At 41.6% G+C, this 22,310-nt stretch overlaps 1 protein-coding gene across 1 annotated transcript in view; it reads right to left on the reverse strand.

Annotated features, from left to right (window-relative positions):
- KIAA0930 overlaps positions 1-5,048 on the reverse strand; it is an 81,482-nt gene extending 76,434 nt beyond the window's left edge. Inside the window, exon 1 of the mRNA XM_082493962.1 lies at positions 4,970-5,048. Coding sequence (XP_082350088.1) covers positions 4,970-5,033 — 64 coding nt within the window. The 5' untranslated portion in view covers positions 5,034-5,048. The remainder of the gene's footprint in view (positions 1-4,969) is intronic.
- Between the last annotated feature and the right edge of the window lie 17,262 nt (positions 5,049-22,310).

Here is a 22,310-nt window from a genome sequence, read left to right on the forward strand (position 1 = left end):
ATTTGACTATTCATTTTTTATTGAACATTTCATGTTCCTTAGCTGCAAAACATTTTATAAATAGGACAAAAAACTTGTACGAATATTAAGGTACAAGTAATAAAAACTGTATTTTAAACTAAAATTAAATCCTTCTAATTGTGTTGAATGAAAAGAAAGTAAATTGATCAACATATTTGTATATTAAACTAACGCATTACAGGGGACTTTACCTGTAGTTAGTGAATTTGGTTGCATATGTCCCTCAAGTTTTCGTTAGGACCCAGGTGATTTTCATACCTTCTTGTTATTCATAGATCAAAAGAAAACAAAGCTTCTCAACTTTTGTAGTTTCTCACCTTTGACCAGACAACTCACTGAACTAACTCCAGAAAGAACCATGAATGAAGAATGTTTTCTTTCTGCATGAAAGCTACTCCTGTCAAACCAGTTCTGTACTGCAGCAAATTCTCAGCAGACACTTCCACCTACTCAGTGGCTACACTTTCTTCAAAGTTTCAGAAGCAAATATCTCTTTCTTGAATATTATAATTTAATTAAAAGTTATTACACTATGTTAAAGACCTGAATCTAGTACTTTCAAATCCAAGATATTAATTCTTCTTTATATTTCTTCATTTTAACCGTTTTTGCTTTCCAAAAATTTCTTCCACCATTCTTCATCCTTCTATCCACAATTTCCCACTTGCGTCTTTATGTTTCCATCATATTTTCACAACACTCATGAGCACTTACTGTATGCCACCTCACCTTTCCTTCTCTCAGGAAGGCTAGAGACATATTTATTTCCAGGATTTATTCATCAAGATAATTTGTCACATGAATCATCCCACTGCCTTTACTCACATGACAAGCCCCGAGGTGCACTGCTGCACAAACAAGTCCAAGCAACCCTCAGACTCTGACGAAGAATGTTCCTCCTTCTGCTGTCCCTATGCCAAGTACACCCTCCTCTGTCCTCCTCTCATCAACAGTTGCTCAAATACGAGAAGACTCCTCTACCACAAGGAAACCAAACAGAAGAAACACTTCATCACTGATAAGACTATCAGGCCTTCTTCAGGGTCTGGCCTCTCCACCATCATCCATGACCACCACCGCTACAGACCTTCAGTGCCCAGTGGCAGCAGTTTTCAACTACTTGTTTACTCCCCATTTCCTGCAGCCCACAGGGCAGCCACCTGCTTCTCAGGTTCCTTATGATTCCTCCACCTTTCACCTGGCTACACATTTCCATTACCTATCAGCCACAGTTCAAGACATTATTCAGATCTACCTATTTATTTTTTCCTTACTCATTATAAGTTCCAGTATGCGCAAAGTCACACCTCCACCCAAGCACACTATGCTATACTAAAAGCAGGGCAATTTGTCACTCAAGGATGGACGGACACAGGGAAATTAAGCACCTGACAACATTACACAGTAGTTTCAGGCACAACCAAAAATAAAACCCTCCCTTTTCAGGGCTTTGGCCAAAAAGGTAACTTCAGAGCCTTATGCGCAGCCTGGCTGAGGAGACATACAGCAAGTCTGTCATTCCCCCAGAAGGAGAACTATTTTGCCAGAGAAACTTTCTAACAAACAGCATTTCAGAGTGAGCTTTGCACACAATGCCAGTGTAATACTCTGCACAACTGGATAACACTAACATCCAGCCCAGACTTCTTCTCAGAGAGGCATCATCTTTCCCCCTAAGTAGCCGGGTAAGGAGTCATGCATGAGTCATTATTTTGAAGCGCAATGTCAGATTTACTGTATTTTCTACATTATACAGACAGGACTATATGGAAAATCCCATGCAAGGGGATTTACATTTTTCGACAATACTTGTCCAAATGCTCATGTGATATTCCAGATATAAAGTAATTCCTCTCACCAAAACCCAGTGTCAGCAAAAATAGCAATTTCCTCCTTAGGCTAGGGAGCAGGGGTGCACTTAAAGAAAATACACAAAAGGAGAAAGACTGCCCAAATTATGACCCAGTAAGTCCCATTTTATTGTTGAGAGGTTAACAGCACTCAGGGAAAACACAGAATTACCACAGTCAAAGTCTTTGCCAGCTGATTTAAAGAGAACTCAGAAAAACTCACAACAGGTTTAACCTACTAACACAGCTGAAAAGGATTTGGCCATTGCAAAAAGAAACACTACTAATATAAAACCAGCTGTGTGTATGCTCCTCCTGAAGCCCAACAGGTGACATGCCCCAGGTTGGATCATTGGGGCTGTTTTGAATAACAGCACACAGGCACGAAGAGCAGACAAAACCTCTGTGTCAGCCACCTGAACCCATATGCAACTGTGACTACTTTCACGAGTCCTGAACTCAAGGAAAAACCTTTACATCTGCTGTGCTGCTAGTGCCCAGCATATTCCGGAACAGCCCAGTCTATTCTGACTACATTGCATGCCCTGCAGCAGCATTTGCTAGTGCAGTCCAGACATGCATAAATTTAAGCCACAGGATTACACCTGATAACCTTCTGTTCATCTACAATTCCTATTGAGCACCACTCCAAAAGCTCAGTGTTTTTCCTAAGAGAGAAGTATTTAAACTATTTACTTCCCTAGTAATAAGTCACAGCATAGGGAAAAAGCACACTCATTCACTGTGAGTGACAATGTTATATACCAGGTAACATGCAGCACACAATGAAATGAAGATCTTGGAAAACCCTTCCATATACAAAAGTGGAGATTTATAGCACAGAGAGATTCTCTGTCTCCTAGGCCTTAAGGAAGCTCCCCACCATGTTCCTCCCAAACTTTAAGTAATACTACATATATATTTAAAATAAGATGGTCAGATGCTGTGATAATTTAAATGTCCCTATGGCAAACTGAGTCTGGAATGGCTAATCCTGAGAGGGGTCCCACTTTGTGACTCTGCAATGCTTGGGAATTAGCAAGGGGAGCACGAGCAGGAACTCAAACTCAGCAACTGTGCTCAGAAATAACCACCGTAGGATTCTCCTTGCATTAAAAAAAAAAAAAAAAGCTGAAGATCCATCACACCTGCAGCTGCCAAAGGCAGGGAAATACATGGCACTTGTCCACCTGCAGGACACTGCACTCATGAGAAAGGCATAATGGCTTGGCAAACTGCAGTGTTTTCAACTAAAAGTTCCCTGGACATAAAATCTGAACATCTGAGGCACTCCTGTGGTGACATATAACCTATTTCCACACAAGTATAGACATACACAGGCAAATCTCCACGGCCAGGATCAGCCCCTCAGGGCAACAAGCTAAGCAGTTCTCCTGAGGTTTTCCTTTCAAGTCTTCATCTGGTAGAAGAGAGGTGCAATACTGTCCTATTACTTGTGCGATCATCCCAAAGTTACACAGCAAGACTTCTCATGATGAGCTATTGTGGATGTGTGTTCAAACACAAGCAGAGAGGAAGCATTTCTACGTTCTTACCAGCCACCACAGTTTTTCCCTTTTCCAATTTCAGTAAAAGCAATGGTGATATTTCTATTCCTGTGAGACTTTATTTTCACTCAAACATGATATGGCCAAACATGAGCTGACAACATCTTTTAAATGAATGCAATCTCACAGGCATTTAGATTTTGTGAGGTTTTTTTCCTTTTTTGTTTAGAGTTTCTTTGCCACAACACTTTATTTGGCCCTTTAATGTTTTTACACTACAGTAAAGCCGGGAGATTCAATTTCATTTGAAAAAAAATGCATAAAGGACAAAGACAGACTCATCATTCCTCTTTGTTTGCACAAGCTTTCATTATATGCAAGGCAGAAATAAAGAAGGGAGAGCCCATTCCTCCCTGGGGAGACCACAGTAAGCACTGGCAGACAAACTGATGCATAAAGGTCAGACAGAGAACCAGAGAGATTTCCCATGGCAATCCACACCACAAAGCCAGTAAAACTCAAATAAAAACTCATTCTGAGTTTTTAAGGAAGACTCAGAAACAGAGACTTTTGAGACATTATAAAGGAGCTGAGCAAGGAGAAACCCTTAATAAAGGCCACACAGAAGAAACAAGAGAAGTATGGCACATCAGCGTTCATAATTCGAAGCCTTGACCCTGCAAGGGCTTCTGGACATTCATCCCCTTAAAGCACACGTCCAGTCCAGGACACACAGAAGTTTTGAATAAGGTAGAACCTATTCCTCACGTCAAAAACTTCTGTCTATGATTTCTACTGTTGCCCATAAAAATGAATTATTTTTGTTCATTAGCCTAGCCAGAAGAGTTTCCTGATGCAAAGGATTTTGGTTAAGGGAGCTGTCGTATCACTCTGTCGCCTAAAGTCAACTGAATTTCAACTTCAAACTTTTATTTTGCAATGCGTAGGCTTTTCCAAAAGCTAAATACAGATGTGTCATGCATAATTTGCATTGATCGAGATGTTAGTAAACAAGAAAAAACCCTCCACGATTTAAAAAATTTACTGACCACCAAAAGCCACGACCTTAAGTGCTTACTAGACCATGGCAAGCAGCGTGAAGTCATTTACTCAGAGAAGGGAGGTGTCTGACTCAGAAGAGGAAAAAAATCTACAGAGATCAGTTGAGAGCCATACGAACACATGCATTGGCAAAAGTAACAAAAAATTTGTTCTGTTTGTATTCCAAAACACATGACACACAGTTTATACTTAAAAAAACCAAAACATCGGCTGATGTGCGCGGTGCCTTCTGACCGTTTTCCTCCAAGGGCATTTCAGACAATGGAGCAGACAGCTGCTCTCTCCGCTTCTCGGGGACTTCGGAAGGAAAAAGGGCCCATCCCCGGTGACAGCAGCACAGACCGGCAGCACACAACAGGTTTCCAGGCCGCCGCCTGCACAAGGCGAACCGGGAGACTGACCCAGCCCGCAGCCGTAGCGGGGCGGGGGCTCCCCGCTGTCGCCCGGGGGGGGGGCCGTGGGCGCCGCGCCCGCCCCTGCGCTCCCCCTCCCGCCCACCCGGCGGGGAGGCCCCGGCCGCCGACTCACCGAGGCCGCTGATCTCCTGGCGGAGGCCGGCGCGGCTCCGCTCCTCCGCTATCGCCCGCAGCATCTGCTGCAGGGAGCGGTCCAGGTCGCCGTTGGCCTCCTCGTCCCTCGGCCCGGCGCGGCCGCCGCTCCTGGCAGAGGCCATGCTGCCGCTGCCGCCGCTGCCGCCGGCGATGATCTCATGTCAGGCCGCCCCGCGGAGGCGGCCGCGGCACCCGGCGCTGCCGCCCCCGCCGCCCGCACGGCTCTCCCGGCAGCGGCGGGCGGAGTCGGGGGCCGCCCGTGTGGCAACGACCACAAAACCTCCCGGCCCCGCTCAAACCTCCGGCTCGGCGAGGGGCGCGACCCTCACCGGTTCCCCCGCAAGAAAGTTTCAACCGGGCGCAGCCAGCAGTCCCCCGGGCACGACGCGATCGCTCCCACAGGCACTGCCCAGCCGCGCTCCGCCGCTTCCTGCTACAGCGGCCACGGGGGCGGCCTCGCCGGCTCCTGGCCCCGCCCCTCCCCGCCCATTAGGCGGGGAGGGGCGGGGCCAGGAGCCGGCGAGGCCGCCCCCGTTCCCGTAAGAAGAAGCAGTCAAGTTGAAGGTGGGCGAGGTGAGCCCGCGTGAACCGAGGTGGGCCCATGCGAACCTCATGAAGTTCAATAAGGCCAAGCGCGAGGTCCTGCACGTGGGTCAGGGCAATCCCAAGCACAAATACAGGCTGGGCAGAGAATGGATTGAGAGCAGCCCTGAGAAGAAGGACCTGTGGGTGCTGATTGATGAGAAGGTCAATGTGAGCCAGCAATGTGCCCTTGCAGCCTAGAAAGCCAACTGCATCCTGGGCTGCATCAAAAGAAGTGTGGTCAGCGGTTGAGGGAGGTGATTCTCCCCTGCTACTCTGCTCTTGTGAGACACCACCTGGAGTACTATGTCCTGCTATGGGGCCCCCAGTATAAGAAGGACATGGACCTGTTGAAGGGGGTCCAGAGGAGGGCCACAAAGATGATCAAAGGGCTGGAGCACCTCTCCTATGAAGACAGGCTGAGAGAGTTGGGGCTGTTCAGCCTGGAGAAGAGAAGGCTCTGGGGAGACTTTCTAGCAACCTTCCAGTACCTAAAGGGGCCCTACAGGAGAGCTGGGGAAGGACTCTTTATCAGGGAGTGTAGAGGTAGGATGAGGGGTAATGGTTTTAAACTGAAAGAGGGTAGATTAAGATTAGATATTAGGAAGAAATTCTTTACTGTGAGGATGGTGAGACACTGGAACAAGTTGCCCAGGGAAGTTATGGGTGCCCCATCCCTGGAGGTGTTCAAGGCCAGGTTGGATGGGGCTTTGAGCAACCTAGTCTAGTGGAAGGTTTCCATGCCCATGGCCGGGGGTTTGGAACTAGATGATCTTTAAGGTCCTTCCCAACCTAAACCATTCTATATGTCCAAGCATAACATGCAGAGCAGTGTTTCAGGTGGTCTGTAACCCCACACAGCTAAGCAGAAAGAAAATCCACCTGCAGGCAGGCTCTGCAAGGAGAGCACAGCCACAAGCTTGACTATCATGCAGGGCAGCCCATGCAGTCCCACATCCCTCCCATGTAAATATCTTTTGTTTCCAGTCAGGCTTTCTGGATACCTCCTTCCCCATCCTTCCCAGATTTGCCCCCAGACTCTTGCAGATACCAGCAATGGTCAAACCTTCCTCAGCTCATGAATTAAGGATTTGCTAAGCCACAGATGGAGAGCAATATAACTGCCTGCCCAGTTCTTCTGCAAACAATTTGCTCAACTTTTTAAAAAATTGATAATACTACGCTATGCTCTCCTTAGTTCCTAAAAACATTGTAAGGCTTATGCAGCATTTTCTTCTCTATAAAGTCCTATTTGAAACCTGGCAGGCCTTGAAGGTGGTGGTGGGAAGGAGAGAAGGGGACAGAGGACTTGAGTTGGACATCATTTGAGAGCTGGGCTTTTTGCTACAGCTGAATAAGAAAGAAAAGTTTTCAAATGCTGCATGGTCATTCTCCAAAATAGCATACATTTACGCCATGTTTTCAGTTTCAGTTTCATGTCAACTTCTAACACCAATAAACTAACAATCAGACCCCTGACAAATGCTATTTACAACCACGTACTGATTTTCCACTACAAGGGCACAAACAAGAGTATTTTCTACAGAAGGCCCCCATACTGAATTGGAGACATGAGAGAAATTTTAAGTCCACGCAACATTTTGCTCGTAAAATATCTAGGTTTTTTACAAAGCAATGGAAAGCGTGGACGTACAATCATAGGACTTCAGCACCTTTTCCATTGTTAAATCTGATAGTACTTCTTCTTGGAGAGAATGAAGGTTTGCACTCACACACTGGCTCAGTAAATGCATGCTTTAGAGTTATTTATCCCATGGGCTTACAAAGGGGAACAGCAGAAGACTGTGCTGTACTATCAGCCTCCAAATTGTTCCTGACATTGCCAAGATATGACACTCGAGATAGGAGGAAGAATCTCTCTGCTGCCAGAGGAGCTTATGGTCTCATTTACCTCGTGCCATGCTGTACTAGCTAAGGATTGGGCATTTTCTCCCAGCATATTACTGCTTGATCCCAACACCACTATCATGTTAGGTGTACATGGAAATACTTGACACTTCTTGTGTCAGCAGCCAGTAGACAACCCTGCAGCCGTTTCTCCAGAGCCTCCAGCAGTTCAGTCCTGCTGAACCGTTAACACTCACCCTAAAGTTCCAGCAACCCTGCTTAAAAAATGCAATTGAGCAAACCTGCTGCTGCCCAATCAAGGCCTTCTTTATAATGAAATGGGATTCCTACCCTTATTCAGTTCCTAGCCCTGCCTTCAGCTTTCTCTGGCTTCTACCAAAACAGGCCCAGAGACAAAATCCTCCGTTGTTTTTCTTCTCATAGGTCTCCCCAGCCAATATCACAGCTCTTGATCAGAAGACAGAAAGATAAAGTCTGCTTTCTTAAAGGGGCTATTGATTAAGTACACTTAGGATCAATTAGAAATCTGAAATGCTAATTGATTTTCTTTTTTTAAAGATCCCACGGCACATTTTAAAACAGCAAACCCCTCTGTCTAGCCAAACTCTTGATGGAGAGGGGGGATTGTATTCTCTCTTTACATATTGCTCCTAAACATCTTCTTCACCAACACTTATCACCATGTTATCACCATAATGGGTATCAGGAGCCCTATCCTACCACGAATGCTATCACTGAACTCAATTACACAATAAAAATAATAAGTTCTCTATCTTGCAAAGGGGTAATGGGTGTTAAGGCCCTGGGGGCACTAGTTGGCCTTAATGGCCCTGACCAGCCTCACCTGGGGCCTCCACACACCCCTACAGGCTGGGGACTCTATTTAATCTTAGCCCTGAAGCTCTGCCTGAGCTGTGGTGCGGGACTGTTGGTCTTTGAGTCTGCTGGAGTTGTGGCTATGTCTGGCTGTGGATGCTGTTGATCTGGACTCTGATCTGTAGACTGCCCTCTCACTGCAGAGGTACCTTTTGACCTAGTTCATTTAGTTTCATTGATTTACCCTGTTCCCTTGTTTAGGCTCTGTAGTGCCAAGCTGTGGCCCCCAAGTGCCCTGCCAACCTGGGAGTGTCCCCCCTGGTTCTGTGGCCCCCAGGGAGCTTCCAGCCTGCACAGTGACCTGACAATACATCCCTGTACTTTCTTGTGTAATAATGCTCTTTGTGTCTTGATGTAAAATATGTAGCTTGATTAACAAGATGAATAGGCTATGGGTCAGAGGATAGGCTGGATGCATCTTGTTAACTTAGGAATTAACTTGTAAATTTTACATTTACAGAAATGTAAAAATACAAAAACACAAGTTCATAGTAAGCAATCAGCTGACTTCAAGTTGAAAAACATGTCTTTTGAATTAGTCATTAGTAGTCAAGCTTTGCTACACTCGCACAAAAGTCAAGTAATGTATATAAGGTTATATTTTCCTTACTGTATTTATTTTAGTAGCAGCTAATAGTGATAGTCTGCAGTACATGTAAAGAAGACCACATAGTGTGTGAATATCTAACAATTAAAATGAGCTTGCAAGTTAGCACACACATACATTCAAATGCATTAAATAAGCATTTCTAATGAATGAGTCCTAACTATATATGCCTTACAGCACTGATCCTGTCAAAATTTCTGTAGCTACTTATAGCCTGTCAAAGATTAGCATTACTTGTGTGCTTCAAACTCTGTATGTGCATAAACTGTTGCAGAAATACTTTGTAATTCTGAAGCTCTGAAAGTCCTACCCAGGCTTTACCCATTACTAGCATGCAAAGTACCTTCATTTTTTTTAATGTCTTTACTGATAACAACAAATTCAGATTTATAACAGCTGCTTGTGGCAAATGAATGTTATATCCACTTTAAAGATACTGGGCATGAAATGCATTTTTGTGCTGAAGAGATTAATTTGCTTAAAAATCCTAATCACGTATCAGTCACAAATTGGGGTATCTCCATCTTCAGTAGTCTGCTGCTTTCTGATGAAGGCATGCTTGTGGGTCAGTGGGCCATCTGGTGAGTCTAGATGTAAAAATTAATTCTGCAGTTTTTACTTAATTGTCTCCCTAACTGCATCAAGGCATTTTGACTTAGGACAGAGAGTTTTGGGCCTCCCGTTATAAAGTGTGTTAAAATGGACAGCTTGAAAGATAATTCAAAGTTACTACTGGAACCTTCCAGTATTCAGCAGAGGACTAACTCTGCTCCTAATATTAATCTGCAATTAAAGCTCTGAAAAGTCTATCTATAGAATGTTACAAGTCTTTTTCAGCTAAAATTATCCTTTGTGGTTACTCCTCTGAATGCACAGCAGAGTGCTTAAGGTCATGTATTTCTGAAGTTAGACGTTTTATACTTGTTCAACTTTCTTTTGTCCTTCCTTCTTTCTTTGTACTACTCTTGTTATCCCTGTCACTACTTTCATCAGTTAATTGCCACAGGATATTGTGCTAAATGGAAGCCAGGGATGCTCAGTCTTGCATTGTAAGAGTAGAAACATGCTTGAATTTGTATGAGTAGCTTTCCGTCCAGCCTGATCGCTCTCTTCTGCTGCCAAAACCAGAGCCTTCTGCACCTGAGCGTTTTATCCTAGGTTCCTCCTGTGCTGTTCCTGAGAGTGCAATTACCTTAATAGGATTGAGAGGTGAACTGTAGTCTTTGTGATAACAGGCTCCTGGGTTTTATAAGTCACTTGCACAGAATCCATGAGTCATTGTTTTCCTTGAATTGTACTTGTATTGTCACTAGGACCACTTCACCACTTATGAACCCACCCCAAGCTCTCTATCAGCTTGGCAAATTTGAAGTCCAAGAATGAAATATTTTTTTTTTATTACGTAGCTAAGCTCTTGCCTAAGAGGAAATTGGGCAGTCCCTTGGTAAAGGTAAGCCCCTTGCAGGAAGGCAGGCCCAGCCAGTCTGGGTATAGCTTTGTATTCAGGGTACAGGATTTTGCTGGAAAAACTGGCTGGGAAGCTGCCTTAGATAGCAGAGGTAACATGGAGCTTGCACAGGCCAAATATGTGTGTAGAAGTCTGTCCAAAGCAGTGGCAAACTTAGCATTGCTCTTCACTGGAGTGTCATTTGACGCTTATATATTCTGAAGCCCCTTGAAGTGTTCACCTTCTGCTATCCGTCTTGTCTCTATGATGCTCTTTAGCCTATATAGATATATCTGCAAGCTTTGAGTGCATAAGCAGTAACAGATAAGGAAATGTTGCCTGCCTCCTAGGGACACAGGATTTCTGAACTGCAAATGTGTAAGAGAGCTCAGGTATTACCTATATCCTCTGAGATTACAAGTCTGGTTAAAGAGAACTGGTTGGGGAGTCTGCAGTGGCTCAGAAAGGTGAGTTAGAGTTGTGAACTGACCTTGTGTAACTCCAAGCTGCACCAATCTGGCTGCTGCTGCTGGAATCAGGCATGTTTGCTGACCACTTTGGATAATGCTGAAGTCTCGTGGGAGATCTGTTTGTGATCACAACAAATTTCAGCCTGCCTTAAGGAGAAAGTTAAATCCTAATAGGCAGTGCTAGAGGGTATAAAAGAAATTACTTGTTCAGAGAAGTGATCGAATCATGCACAGTTTATGAATAATGTAGTTATTCACTTCTGAATTCTTTGGGGAAAAGATGAGTAATAACTTTCCATAAACTGAATTTTCAGTAGTGATTTCTAAATAATTGTGTTGGAATCTGGAAATGAGACCTTAAACTCCTGAATTTTTGCGTACATTTCTGAAAATGTAGGGGCAAAATAAAATTTGAGAATGAGTAACAATTGTATGAATGCAACTAGTAGTGATTGAATCTTTTATTTTTAGAAATATCTAATAAGGGGATTTTATAAAGCTTTTTTTGTAATAGAACAGTGTTTTTATTTTTCTGATTTTTAGTTGATTATACTATATTGTGTTTTATACTATATATGTTTGTTTTAGTATTAATTTTAATGAACATTAGTATCTTAAATAACAGGTAAAATAAGAAAGAACCTATGAACAGACAGCAAAAGAAATTGTACTTTCAAGAACATCTGCTTTTATAAGCTGGGTTGCTATAATAAATGGCACAAGCAGCAGCTTTAGATAAAGAACTTGGTATGGTGGGTTCTCTTTGGATTCATAGTTACTTAGGCAAACATTCAGAGTGAGTCAACTACAGTTTATGTCCATCTCCACTTGCTATTAGTGCTGAGGAGTGAGGCTGATGTCAGACTGGAGCAGTCAGAACAGGAAGAGATGGTTTACATCATCAGCAGTCGAAGGCTGTTCATGGTTTCTGGGTTCCCCCCAGCATAGCACTCCTTCATGTAGAGGTGTTCTTCCTTAGCTGGATATTTTAGATTTAAAAAGTTCTCCCCAGATCAGCTTAGAATGTAGAGGCGTCTGCTAGATTTAGGGAGTTTACGTGCTTATCTTGGGCAGAGGCTATGGGATTCCTTCTACTGATGTAAAGGAAATGTAAAGGAAAAACAGGCAGTTAAGGAGCTTCAGGAGGCAAGACACCTCTTTCCACTGCAAAAAGGCTTCTCTTAGCATATATAACATAAATAAGCTGAAGAACATCAATTTGAATTTCGCAGTTCTAATCACTTGTAAAGCATTGGGTGATTCCTTGATGTCATGAATTCAGGCAGAAACTTTTCACTCTTGAAGCATGAGTTTGATCCCTAAGGCCAAAGGCAACAGTGTATTGCAAATGTCTCTTCCTCTATCACAGATGTCTCTTTCAATCCACCCAAAGTGTGGTTGTCAACTTCTCTCCTGGAAAACTCTTTATCTAATAAGTGTTGCATGTCAGGAGTGCCAAGGGATGCTGCTATGGCTGTTTAGAGTCAAAGGCTCTGTGTACCAACTCTTACGTCTAGTCCTAGCTGCTTACAGGGACTGCTGAAGCTTTATGAACATCGGATGCCAAATGCATAGAAGTATTTCCTGTGTCTTACTAGCTCTTTGTGGAAACATTAAGTGAGAAAAGCAATTTCCTGTCAGGAAGAGCTAATGTCTCTAAGTGCAAGCATTAAGTCCCTGTAGAATGGTGGCTTCACAAGCTGTATCTACCTGCCAAACTCAATCAAGTAAATGGAGAGACTTGGTCGGTAATTAGCTAGTGTTTCATTGTCTGTTCATGGGTGCCTGGCTGTATATTAGCTCCGACAAATGCTTTCATTCAACAGTGTAATTGATAACTGTCAGAGTTTCTCTTAATGAGCTGATTTGATGTCATGCTTTATTGTTGTGGCTTGCTTGCACCTTTGCAGATAAGCTTGGGTCAGGACTCCTATTGTAAGGCCCATATGTTCAGAGCTGTAAACATAGCTGTGTTTGCAATAGGTAGAAAGGGCCAATTCCACTTGGGAAGATCATATTCATTTATTGGGCAGTATGAAAAGAATAAGGGTAATATTTTCAAATTAAACTAAAGAAAAAATGCCATGCATGAAGTTTGAATGCTCTTGTCTCCCGTGCAACATCTAGAGGCTCTAAATTATGCTGGGTCTTATTATTATGCATGCACAAAGGAAGGGATAGTCTCTGTCCTGAAGAGATTAAACAGACTAGTTATTTCTTATGCATAAGGCTTTAGAAATTAGATGTTAAAAGTCTTTCAAAAATCAGACATGGCAGTAATCAAGACAAGGAAACTGTCATAACAAAAGCATCCCAAAGTGTCAGGTCTTTGCTATGACTTGGATGTCACCTGACGTTTCATCCACAAAAATCTGCCTTCTATATAGCTGGCTGCAACTCTCACTCTCATTTCTTCTTTTCTTTTGTTTTTCCGTTCTCCAGCCTTTTTGTCAAACCTAGATGAATCCTGCAACTCATGAGAAATGAAACCTGTTTACAGCTCAGTCTGCTCACTCTTGATATGTTTTACCACATCTTTGCTAGCAAACCAAGCAGGCATGAGGCTGGCCCTGAACCGTGGCACACAACTCTTCCACACTGGTAAGAGCTACCAGTGCAGCTTTGGTCTGGGGAAATAATTCCCAGCTGTGGTTTGGGGGTTTGCACAGGACAGTGACTTGTAGTGGTAACCCCTTGTCCTGGAGGATAAGGGAGTTTAGCTGTCTGGATGTCAGCTGTACCAGTTTGTCTAGGGGACAGAGAGGGATCTCTGTCCTGTTTTATATGCTAGTCTCTGAAGCTGCGGAAGAGTTCAGAAGGAATTCAGAGTAAAAATAAGTTCAGTAGCGGAAGTTTAAACTAGTGAGCAATAAGACCCACTGAACATGTCTTCCAAGGCTCTTCACTGAAATATACTGTCAGGAAAATATCAGGGAATTGCATCTTCAGTCTGGGGAACTTGCAGTAGTTGAATTCAAGCACGATGTATGACATCCTCAAATGTTACAGGTGTAATAAAAATGTAAACAGACTTAGTTCACAAAGGAACAAAATATGACTAAGTAGATCCTTGAAAAGAGGCAGAGAGCTGACATGGCATAAAAATGTTGAAAAGCTTCTTGAGAGCTGTCAGAGCCCTGGGGCTTTGGGTACCTGGGCTCAAGGCCAGCCCAGAGTTGATGTAGCTGGTAGCCTTAAAAGAAAGATAAGGAGCCTCTGCAGAGGCTCCCCTTGAACATTTCTGCTGAGAAGCCTCAGTGGGGGCTCCTCATGCTACTTCTGGGAGCTGCTTTCAAGCTGAGGCTCACACCTTTCATAGCTTGAGCTTTGCTGCAGCCATGCCTGTGCCTGGCAACGCACCCTGCTGATCTGGACACCAGCCCAGACTTGTGGTCTTGATTTTCCAGCCTGTTGCCATGAACTTGCCTGACGCTCTGGGTTAGAGACTGCCCTGGGCACCCCCAAAATCTGCTCCCCTCCCTGGCTAGGGGTGGTGGGACAGGTCCTAGCTGGTGAGGACCCTGCACTGTCAGTCCCATGGGAATCCCTGGGAGCTCATGGCTTTCCTCTTGCATAGCAGCCAGCTGCCTCAGCACCTAGACAAGAGGTACTTTTGGTAGTCATCCACCAGTTTGTGACCTGGGAGAGGTTTTCAATCATGAGGAACATATGCCAATGTAAAGAACTTTTGATGCAAAGTTCCCTTAGCCCTCAGGAGCACAAGGGTCTGATGTCATTGCGATAAATGTCATCTTGTATTATAATAGCTATTATTGCATGTGGTAGGTATATGTACCAATCTAATATTGCTGGCTGCACAATGACAGCAGGTTGCCACAGTAAATGTTGACTTTTTTTGATGCTAAAATACATCAGCCTGAAAGTAGGACACTTTGGAACTAACGCTGTTGTGGAGGAGTGTGGGTCTGCTGCTCAAATGGCCCAGCACCAAGGGGATGCCATGACAGTGTGTGCTTATTGAAATATTTGTTACCAATTCCATGGAAAGTTTTGTTTTCACATTGAATGTATTCCTTTTTAGTTATCAAGCAATTCTTGTTAAAAAAAAAGTATAGCTGCACTGGACTGTTTGGGATTGCTGACACTTCACAGAAGCTCCCTTCTTTCATCCCCTTCTTTCAGAAAGAGGGAGAATCAACAAAACAACTTTCTATTGGAGAATCATTCAACATTTTCCTACCATGGTGGTAGCTCTGTCACATGGCTTTTGACACATCCTGAACATGCACCAGAGATTAAGGAGTACTCTGAAAACATGTGTCTTCATCTCACAGATTGTCCTCCTTTTACAGATTGAGATATTTCCTGAAAACTTTAGGGGAGAGAGAACCTGAACTCTTTTATAAGCAACTAAAATGGGTAACTATAAGGAAAACAAGGGAGGGGGGGCACACACCAAAATCATGGTTTTGTGAGAGACACCAGGCAACTTCCTGGCTATAATGGAAAAATGCCATTAGTTTTACCATGCTAAGGGTAATTATTATTTGCAAATCCTTTTTGTGCTAAATATTGTACAAACAGAACAGAAATAAAAACTCTTCCTCAAAGAATGTATGATCCAGCCATAAACCAACATGAAGTGAACAGATACAGATGAAAAGAGCACAGCAAAATACAAAACAGTAGCCTGAAACGCTTCCAATGCATTCAACAGTGTCTTGTTGAATTTGCAGTTGCTATTAGGTAGCCTCTGGTCATTAGCATAGGCTAAAAAACAAACATTCAGGGCAGATGAATTCACAGATTGTTCCTTGCTAAATCTGCAGAAACTCCACCTTCCACACAACCGTACCTGATGCTGGCACTTGTTGCTCCAGTAGAGAGTTTTCTAGTCTTCAAAGGTATTACTGCCTACCCAGCAGCATGTACTGTTCTGCTGGGTGTTTTATGATTGCTGCTTTGCATTACAGCAAGGTAATGAGGCTTGTAATACACACATGGCAAAGATCAGAAATACCTTTTCGAGCTAGGAATGTGGGAAATCGGGATTCTGCTCCTGGCTGTGCCACTGACATGTTGGTCAGTCCTGAATGAGTCAGTTTAGACCAGTGTGCCTCTGTTCCCTGTTCAACATCTTCTATGTCAAACTTGTATAGACACTAAGTAGTGACTCATTTTTTCACCCCTTCAGGAGACTAATATCTGCATGGGCCCTAGCATAGTGGATCATTTAGCGTGATGGATCCTTTAGGCAGTGCCATAACAGTAATACTAAAAAGGAGGAAGCTCCCTATTTAAGCAGTGACTAATATATATGGGGGAACTTCAACAGAAGATTTCCTATACTTGTCCTACTAATCTATCTGTATCTTGGTGTGGAAGGACAAATCTAGTGACAAAATAATCTAGCTTTTTGACCCAGCAGGAGAGTAGGACTTGGCTCCTTCCATTGTCAATAAGAATGTGAATTAGAACTGCACTGTCAAAAGTGTATAAGAAAAGAAAAAAATAGCTTTGCCTTTTATTAGGTCTTTATGAAATGGTCAAAATGATAAGATGTTCATGATATCAGGCAACTACATCCGGATGTCTCATCCCATTTCTAAAGTCAAGAATGGATCACATTCATGATATTTCCACTTGTTTCCAAAACAGTCGACAGGAGAAGTGCTGTTCTGAGGTAGAAGATCTTGGAGTTACTTATCATTCATTAGTATCTACTCTTGCAATGAAGAAGACTTTAGAAACAGAAGTAATTAGCACAGCACTTGTGATGTTAATCTTATTGAAATGTCTTAGGTATTCAGGAGCAATCTGCAATGCATGACTATTGATTTCCCATGTTGGCCCACTACCTAGCTCACAATATTTGAGAGCAAAAAAAGTACTGGTAATTCTAGTATGGTTATATTTGGGAAACACTGTGGTAGCAGAATTAATTTGTCCTAACAGGCCTATGAAGATACAGCATCTTTAACCCATAGTATCTACTATATTTAAGAAATCAAGCCAGTTGTAGGGCTATTTTAAAGGTGAGATTAAACAACAGAATTTCATGTGGATCCTGAGCACATGAAGTTCTGTAGGTAGCAGAAATGGTACTCAGCCCTTACCTTGTCAAATGTATGTTGCTATAATCACCTGGGCCTGAGTAGGATGATGCTAGACAAAGACCTTTTAACAGACAGTGCAGTGTTTTTAATTACGTGCTCCAGTGTTTTAAATGAGTGATTGAACCCGTTGCAAAGCCTAAAAGTTCAGGGATAGAAAGAGGCTAAGAACAGGAGAGCTTGTTCACTGTGCAAATGTGAAATCAGAAAAGCTGAGGGACTTGAACCTGTCAATAGTAAATAGAAGGAAGTGGCAGGAAACCCCACTGAAGAGCAGTCATTTATTTTTCCGTCATATGGAAAAAGCGGCAAGGACTAGAGTTCATCTGGCTCTGACCAAAGAAAAGTGAAACACCTCCTTTTAAGTCCTTCAAAGTCCAACCCAAAGTCCCTTGTTAGTGATGGTGATAGTCTGAAATGAGCCTCTAATGTGCAACCACACAAAATTATCATTCAAACACCTGTGAATTTAGCAGTGTTTAAGGACAGTGGTTTCATGGTTTCCTCACGAAAAGGGCCAGAGAATATATGTGATACCACAATGTGACTCCTGAAAGTGAGCAAAAATCTTCCTGTGCTTCTAACTTCAAATGCCTGGTTTATATCAAGAAAAAGAAACATAATGAAATATTTGTCTTGCCATTCAAATAGGGGTACTTCTGAATTTCCCTACTAGAAACGGTCTCTGACCTGCATTAATTTGCCAGTGATGCCTGAGAAATAACTGTTGGTCTGGGCTGAAAGCATGCAAATGATCATACTAACAATTTAATTTTATGGACAATTGTGTGCCAGTACTCAGGGTTATATCCTCATCCTATATACTTATTGACCATACAAATGGTTCTACTGTTCCTAGCCAGTCCAGGCTATGGATTTTTGTGCCTGTTCAGTATGTTCCTGTGAAAATGAGGTGTAGAAGGAGGAGTAGGAATTAGGTAGGACAATCAACACCATAAACTTGGGAGTCTTTGACTGGTTGTGATTTGTACATGAAGTTCACACCAGTACAGACAACCATCACACATCACGTTGCTCAAACCATTGTTTGGCCCGGATGTTCATAGTAGTTCAATGCCCACAGCAAAGTGGAGTTTTCAAAAATATTCCATACACCTGTCAGTGATTTGTTTTAAAAAAATGATGACAAATATTATAAGTGTTAGTTGTGGTTGCTAAACTCTGAAAAATGTAAGGATTTGCTGGTGTTCTTCAGATGAAACTCAGATCTTTCAGCATTTTTGAAAATATGGTTTAATTTTGATGGGCTTACTCAGACTTCTGTCGGTTCATAGATGCAAGAATCCTTTTGCAGAGAGTTAAATAAACTGCATGCAAAATTATGTAGTTGGTTTTCTGTTCATCAGTGAAATGGCACAGTAGGTCTGTTTTTCCTATAGTCTCTATGCTATAATACACACACATATTTCATTACAGTAATGAAATAAATTAGAAAGATACTAATTAGCTGCCATTAGGTGAATCTGATGCAAAGATTATAGCAAACCTAATAAAAGTAAATCAAAATATGAAGAGACAAAAATAAAAATATTTCCTTTACCACGATACAGTTGCACATAGTGGAAGGTCTGCTGAAGACAGTATTGTGCAGATTGTAGAAAATGTTAAGGTATTTTATAGCAGAATGTATGTAAAATAGGCTATAAAAGTCAGCAGAAAGCCTGGGAAAGAATCGATAAGAGCATGAGAAAACATGGAGAAGCATGTTTGATGTTCTTCCTGATCAAATAAATGGTTAACTACTGTTTCCTTTCACAGACTTCTAGATTAATTTTTTGTGAATAAACAAAATTCCTCAAAAATACACATTCTTCAAGACATCAGTATTTGATTCAAATGGAAATAAACCTGCAACTCTGAATTTTGCAAAACAGTAATTTCCTGTATGTTGAGAGACAAATGTATGATGGTTTATGGTTTCCAAACAACTGAAAGAAACCAAGACATAACTTATCAGCTCTGCACATTTTTCGTTATGGAAGGTTGACAGAAAATAACAACAAATCAAAATGGCTGCATTATTTATCCTGCAGTGGTTAAGTAACTACACAAGAACAGGACTGAATCTGGCTTATAATTCTAGCTCCAAGAATTCTGTATGTCTGCAGTGTATAATGTGTAGAAATACCACAAGTAGCTTGAAATAAGCTAGGTAAGACTTGATGGCATTAGTAGAAAAATCTGCGTAGGCAAGTTCACCCAAACTTTATGCTAGGTTGGAAGCTGCTCTGCCATGTGTTTCACTGAGAAACTTAGCCAGACCTGTATAACTAGACTTGGACAGCATTTATTTTGCTAAAGGGGACAATGGCTCTGCGTGTTTTCTCATATTAGCTGCTTATAAAATCAGAATTTACAACACGGCAAAATTACCAAGAATTGAGATCAGGACTTGACCCAACTTATTCTCTGGATAAGTACATTTTAAAGGGATAATTTTCATCTTTTCCTACAGTCAAAGAAAATGGAAGTTAACGTGCTGTCTTGGTGCTGAAGTTGAAGTCAGAACACTAACTCTCCCACTGTCATCTGTATCCAGCTTCAATCTGTGGCTGCCTTCCAGTGATGGTTCAGCATTTGTCTCTTCTAAACAGGATATTATAAGCTTAGCCTGTGGGCAGCGCAGGAAGTGCTTCTTCCTGCTCTGATATCACAGATATGATAAGCAGCCCAGAGCAGTATATAATTGCCTAATGACATGCATACTGCACTCTAAGCATGGCTTTAAAGGAATTACAGTACATAGTTCTGCAGCAGTTCAGCTATTACTAGCCTGATGCAGTTAAGGCAGAAAATTAGTCATGCTACGCTTTGTTTTTGTGTTGGTGGTTGGTTGTTTTTTTTGGTTTGTTTTTTTTTTGTTTTTTGTTTTTTTTTTTTTGTCATTTCTCTGAGCAACACAATGAACCTTAACCAAAAAGCCAGAGCTTTTCATTTTAGAGGTATTAAAATTTTTCAGGGGCAAGGTGCCATGTGTATTCCTGTACCTTCTTTTTATTGACACTGGTTTTAATTTTAGAACAGTCAAATTATTAGCTGGACAGCAGAAAAAAGATAAATTATTTAATGCAATGCCTCTGAATTGATTGCTTTAAAGTTATCTAACTTGTAGAATGACTGTTTTTTAGCAAAAATCAATGAGAAGATACAGCAATCTTTTAAACATACTCACACATTTAAATGCACACATGCATACTCATTCCTTGTTGTCTTCGTTGTCTGATTTAAGGTTTCTATCCTACTTCTGCTTGGTTTCCTGGTTATATATGCATTTTGTTAGTAGTAAATGACTCTCAGAAACTTTAGCTGTTTAGTTTGGGTGATAACCCTAAAGTTGGGATCATGCTTTTATTTAAAGGCTACATCAATTTTCCTAAGACTTGGGAAGTGGGCTGCAGTTTGAGTAGTGACAGACCTTAGGCTAACCAGGGTTCCACCTAAGTATCAAAATGGACTGGAAGGTACAGAAATCATACAGATGTAGCAATTGTCATTATCTTCGCCTGTTAGCAAATTATAAAGAATACGTCTCTGCTGGTGTTGGGCAATTGGATGAACAAAATGAGAAATACCAGCATTCCTGAATAACATGAGCAGAAAGGCTCTCTGTGATTGCACGGGCATATTGTCTTATGGAGGTCCTATTCCCTTCAGCCCTTTTGTTCCACTGTCTGTCAACAAATACTGCTGAACCTACTGTCAAAAAGCAATATTATCCTGCCAACTGCAAGTCTGTATGAGGGGTGGCCACTGACTACAGTAGTGATCCTCTTTCCAGGTGAAGTGGCAGAGCACTTTGTAGCATATCAAGATGTTCTAAATCTGATGATGACTTCTCAGTATAAAAAAGACAGTTATGTTGGAGGGGTTCGGTCATCATTTTAAATTATTTTGGTCAACATTTTTAAAATGTTGGGGACAGCATAAAAAAAGCTTGAGGAAAAAAAACAAAGTAGCACAACTTAGGGCTCAGAAGTTCCGCAATGCCTCTGTTAACACAGTTTGTGCAACCTGAAAGCAGCCTTTGTCACTTTATGTGTCTGTCTAACACTTGAACCCTGACCTGGAGCTGCTCTTGGGTTGATTTAGGTTTGTTTAAAGAACTAGCTGGTCTACAATCTCTCTGCTTCAGATGTTGCAGAAACTAAGAATGCATCTAGTAAGTATGGTCTCCTGAAGATCAACTTGGTTGAAACTGAAGTCCATGCTTTTTGTGCCTGGAACAAATGACACAAAATGCAATAGAGATGAAAAATATATAGTTCTTGCTTTCCCATATGGGATACTCCAGATGAGTGTATTTTTTTTTACTTGATTCTTTCTGTGCCTTGACCTTCCAATATTAAATAAGTATTTATCGCTCTCACATTAAAAATTATATGAAAAAGCAGTTATTGGTTTTGAAATAATCAGATACAGTTATGATGAAAACTGTAAGAATGTCTGTAAGATTATTGATTATTCCATGGTACAACCAGTTAGAATTCATCATAGTAGACATGGTCAGGCAATGATTACTGAAGATACAACAAGGTATCAGTAATCACTCTATTTACTGGTCATACTCCATCTTCTATGAATTAACTTAAGGCTTCAGTTAAAACAAAAATATGATCTAATGAAAGACTGACTGTTTAATCTGAACACTACTGTATATTCTTGCAATTAAAGTATGTTGTCCTGCTAGGAATAAACTTTAGGAATGCAACTATAGTAAACTAATCAAATGCAAACCCATTGCACACATTTTGTTTCATACAAAAACACATAAAAAGAGGGCTCTTTGATTAAAAAATAGACCAAAAAAATGTCAGGAAGAAGAAACAAGCCTGCTTTAAATTGATAGCAACTGTTCTATGACTGTCCTTGGGATAAGATGTTGAAGGCTGGCTTCTCAGCTAGGGTGTATTGCCTATGTACCAACAGAGCTGTGCCAGTCTACAAGTGCTAAGGATATGGCCGTGTATTAGTAATATTAAAGATTTATGATATTTACTATCTTGGATAGACTATCTGCTTTTCATAGCATTCAGTGTAGTTGGGTTTTGGTTGTTAATGAAGGTGGAGTGAAATTTCACAGCTGATTTTATAAGAGGTTTATGAAAGTCAAAACTGAGAAGACAGCTATAAAACAAGACACTATTTCAGAAATGAAGCTTACATTCTACTGTAATTGCCTTTTTCTTTTTGTGGTTTTCTGATCTATGTCATTCCTAAGAGGAATCCCTACACTGTAATACTATACTGCAATGGTCTGCCTATACCATAGTAAAACTCAGCAAATATAAATCAAAGTAATATCTACTGAGGAGCGCACATGCACAAACACACTAGTTTTGAAAACTAGGTAAGGTCATTACAGCCAATTTCCT

The sequence above is a fragment of the Vanellus vanellus genome (assembly GCF_965231255.1).
Source record: "Vanellus vanellus genome assembly, chromosome: 1".
NCBI classification, from domain to species: Eukaryota; Metazoa; Chordata; class Aves; order Charadriiformes; family Charadriidae; genus Vanellus; species Vanellus vanellus.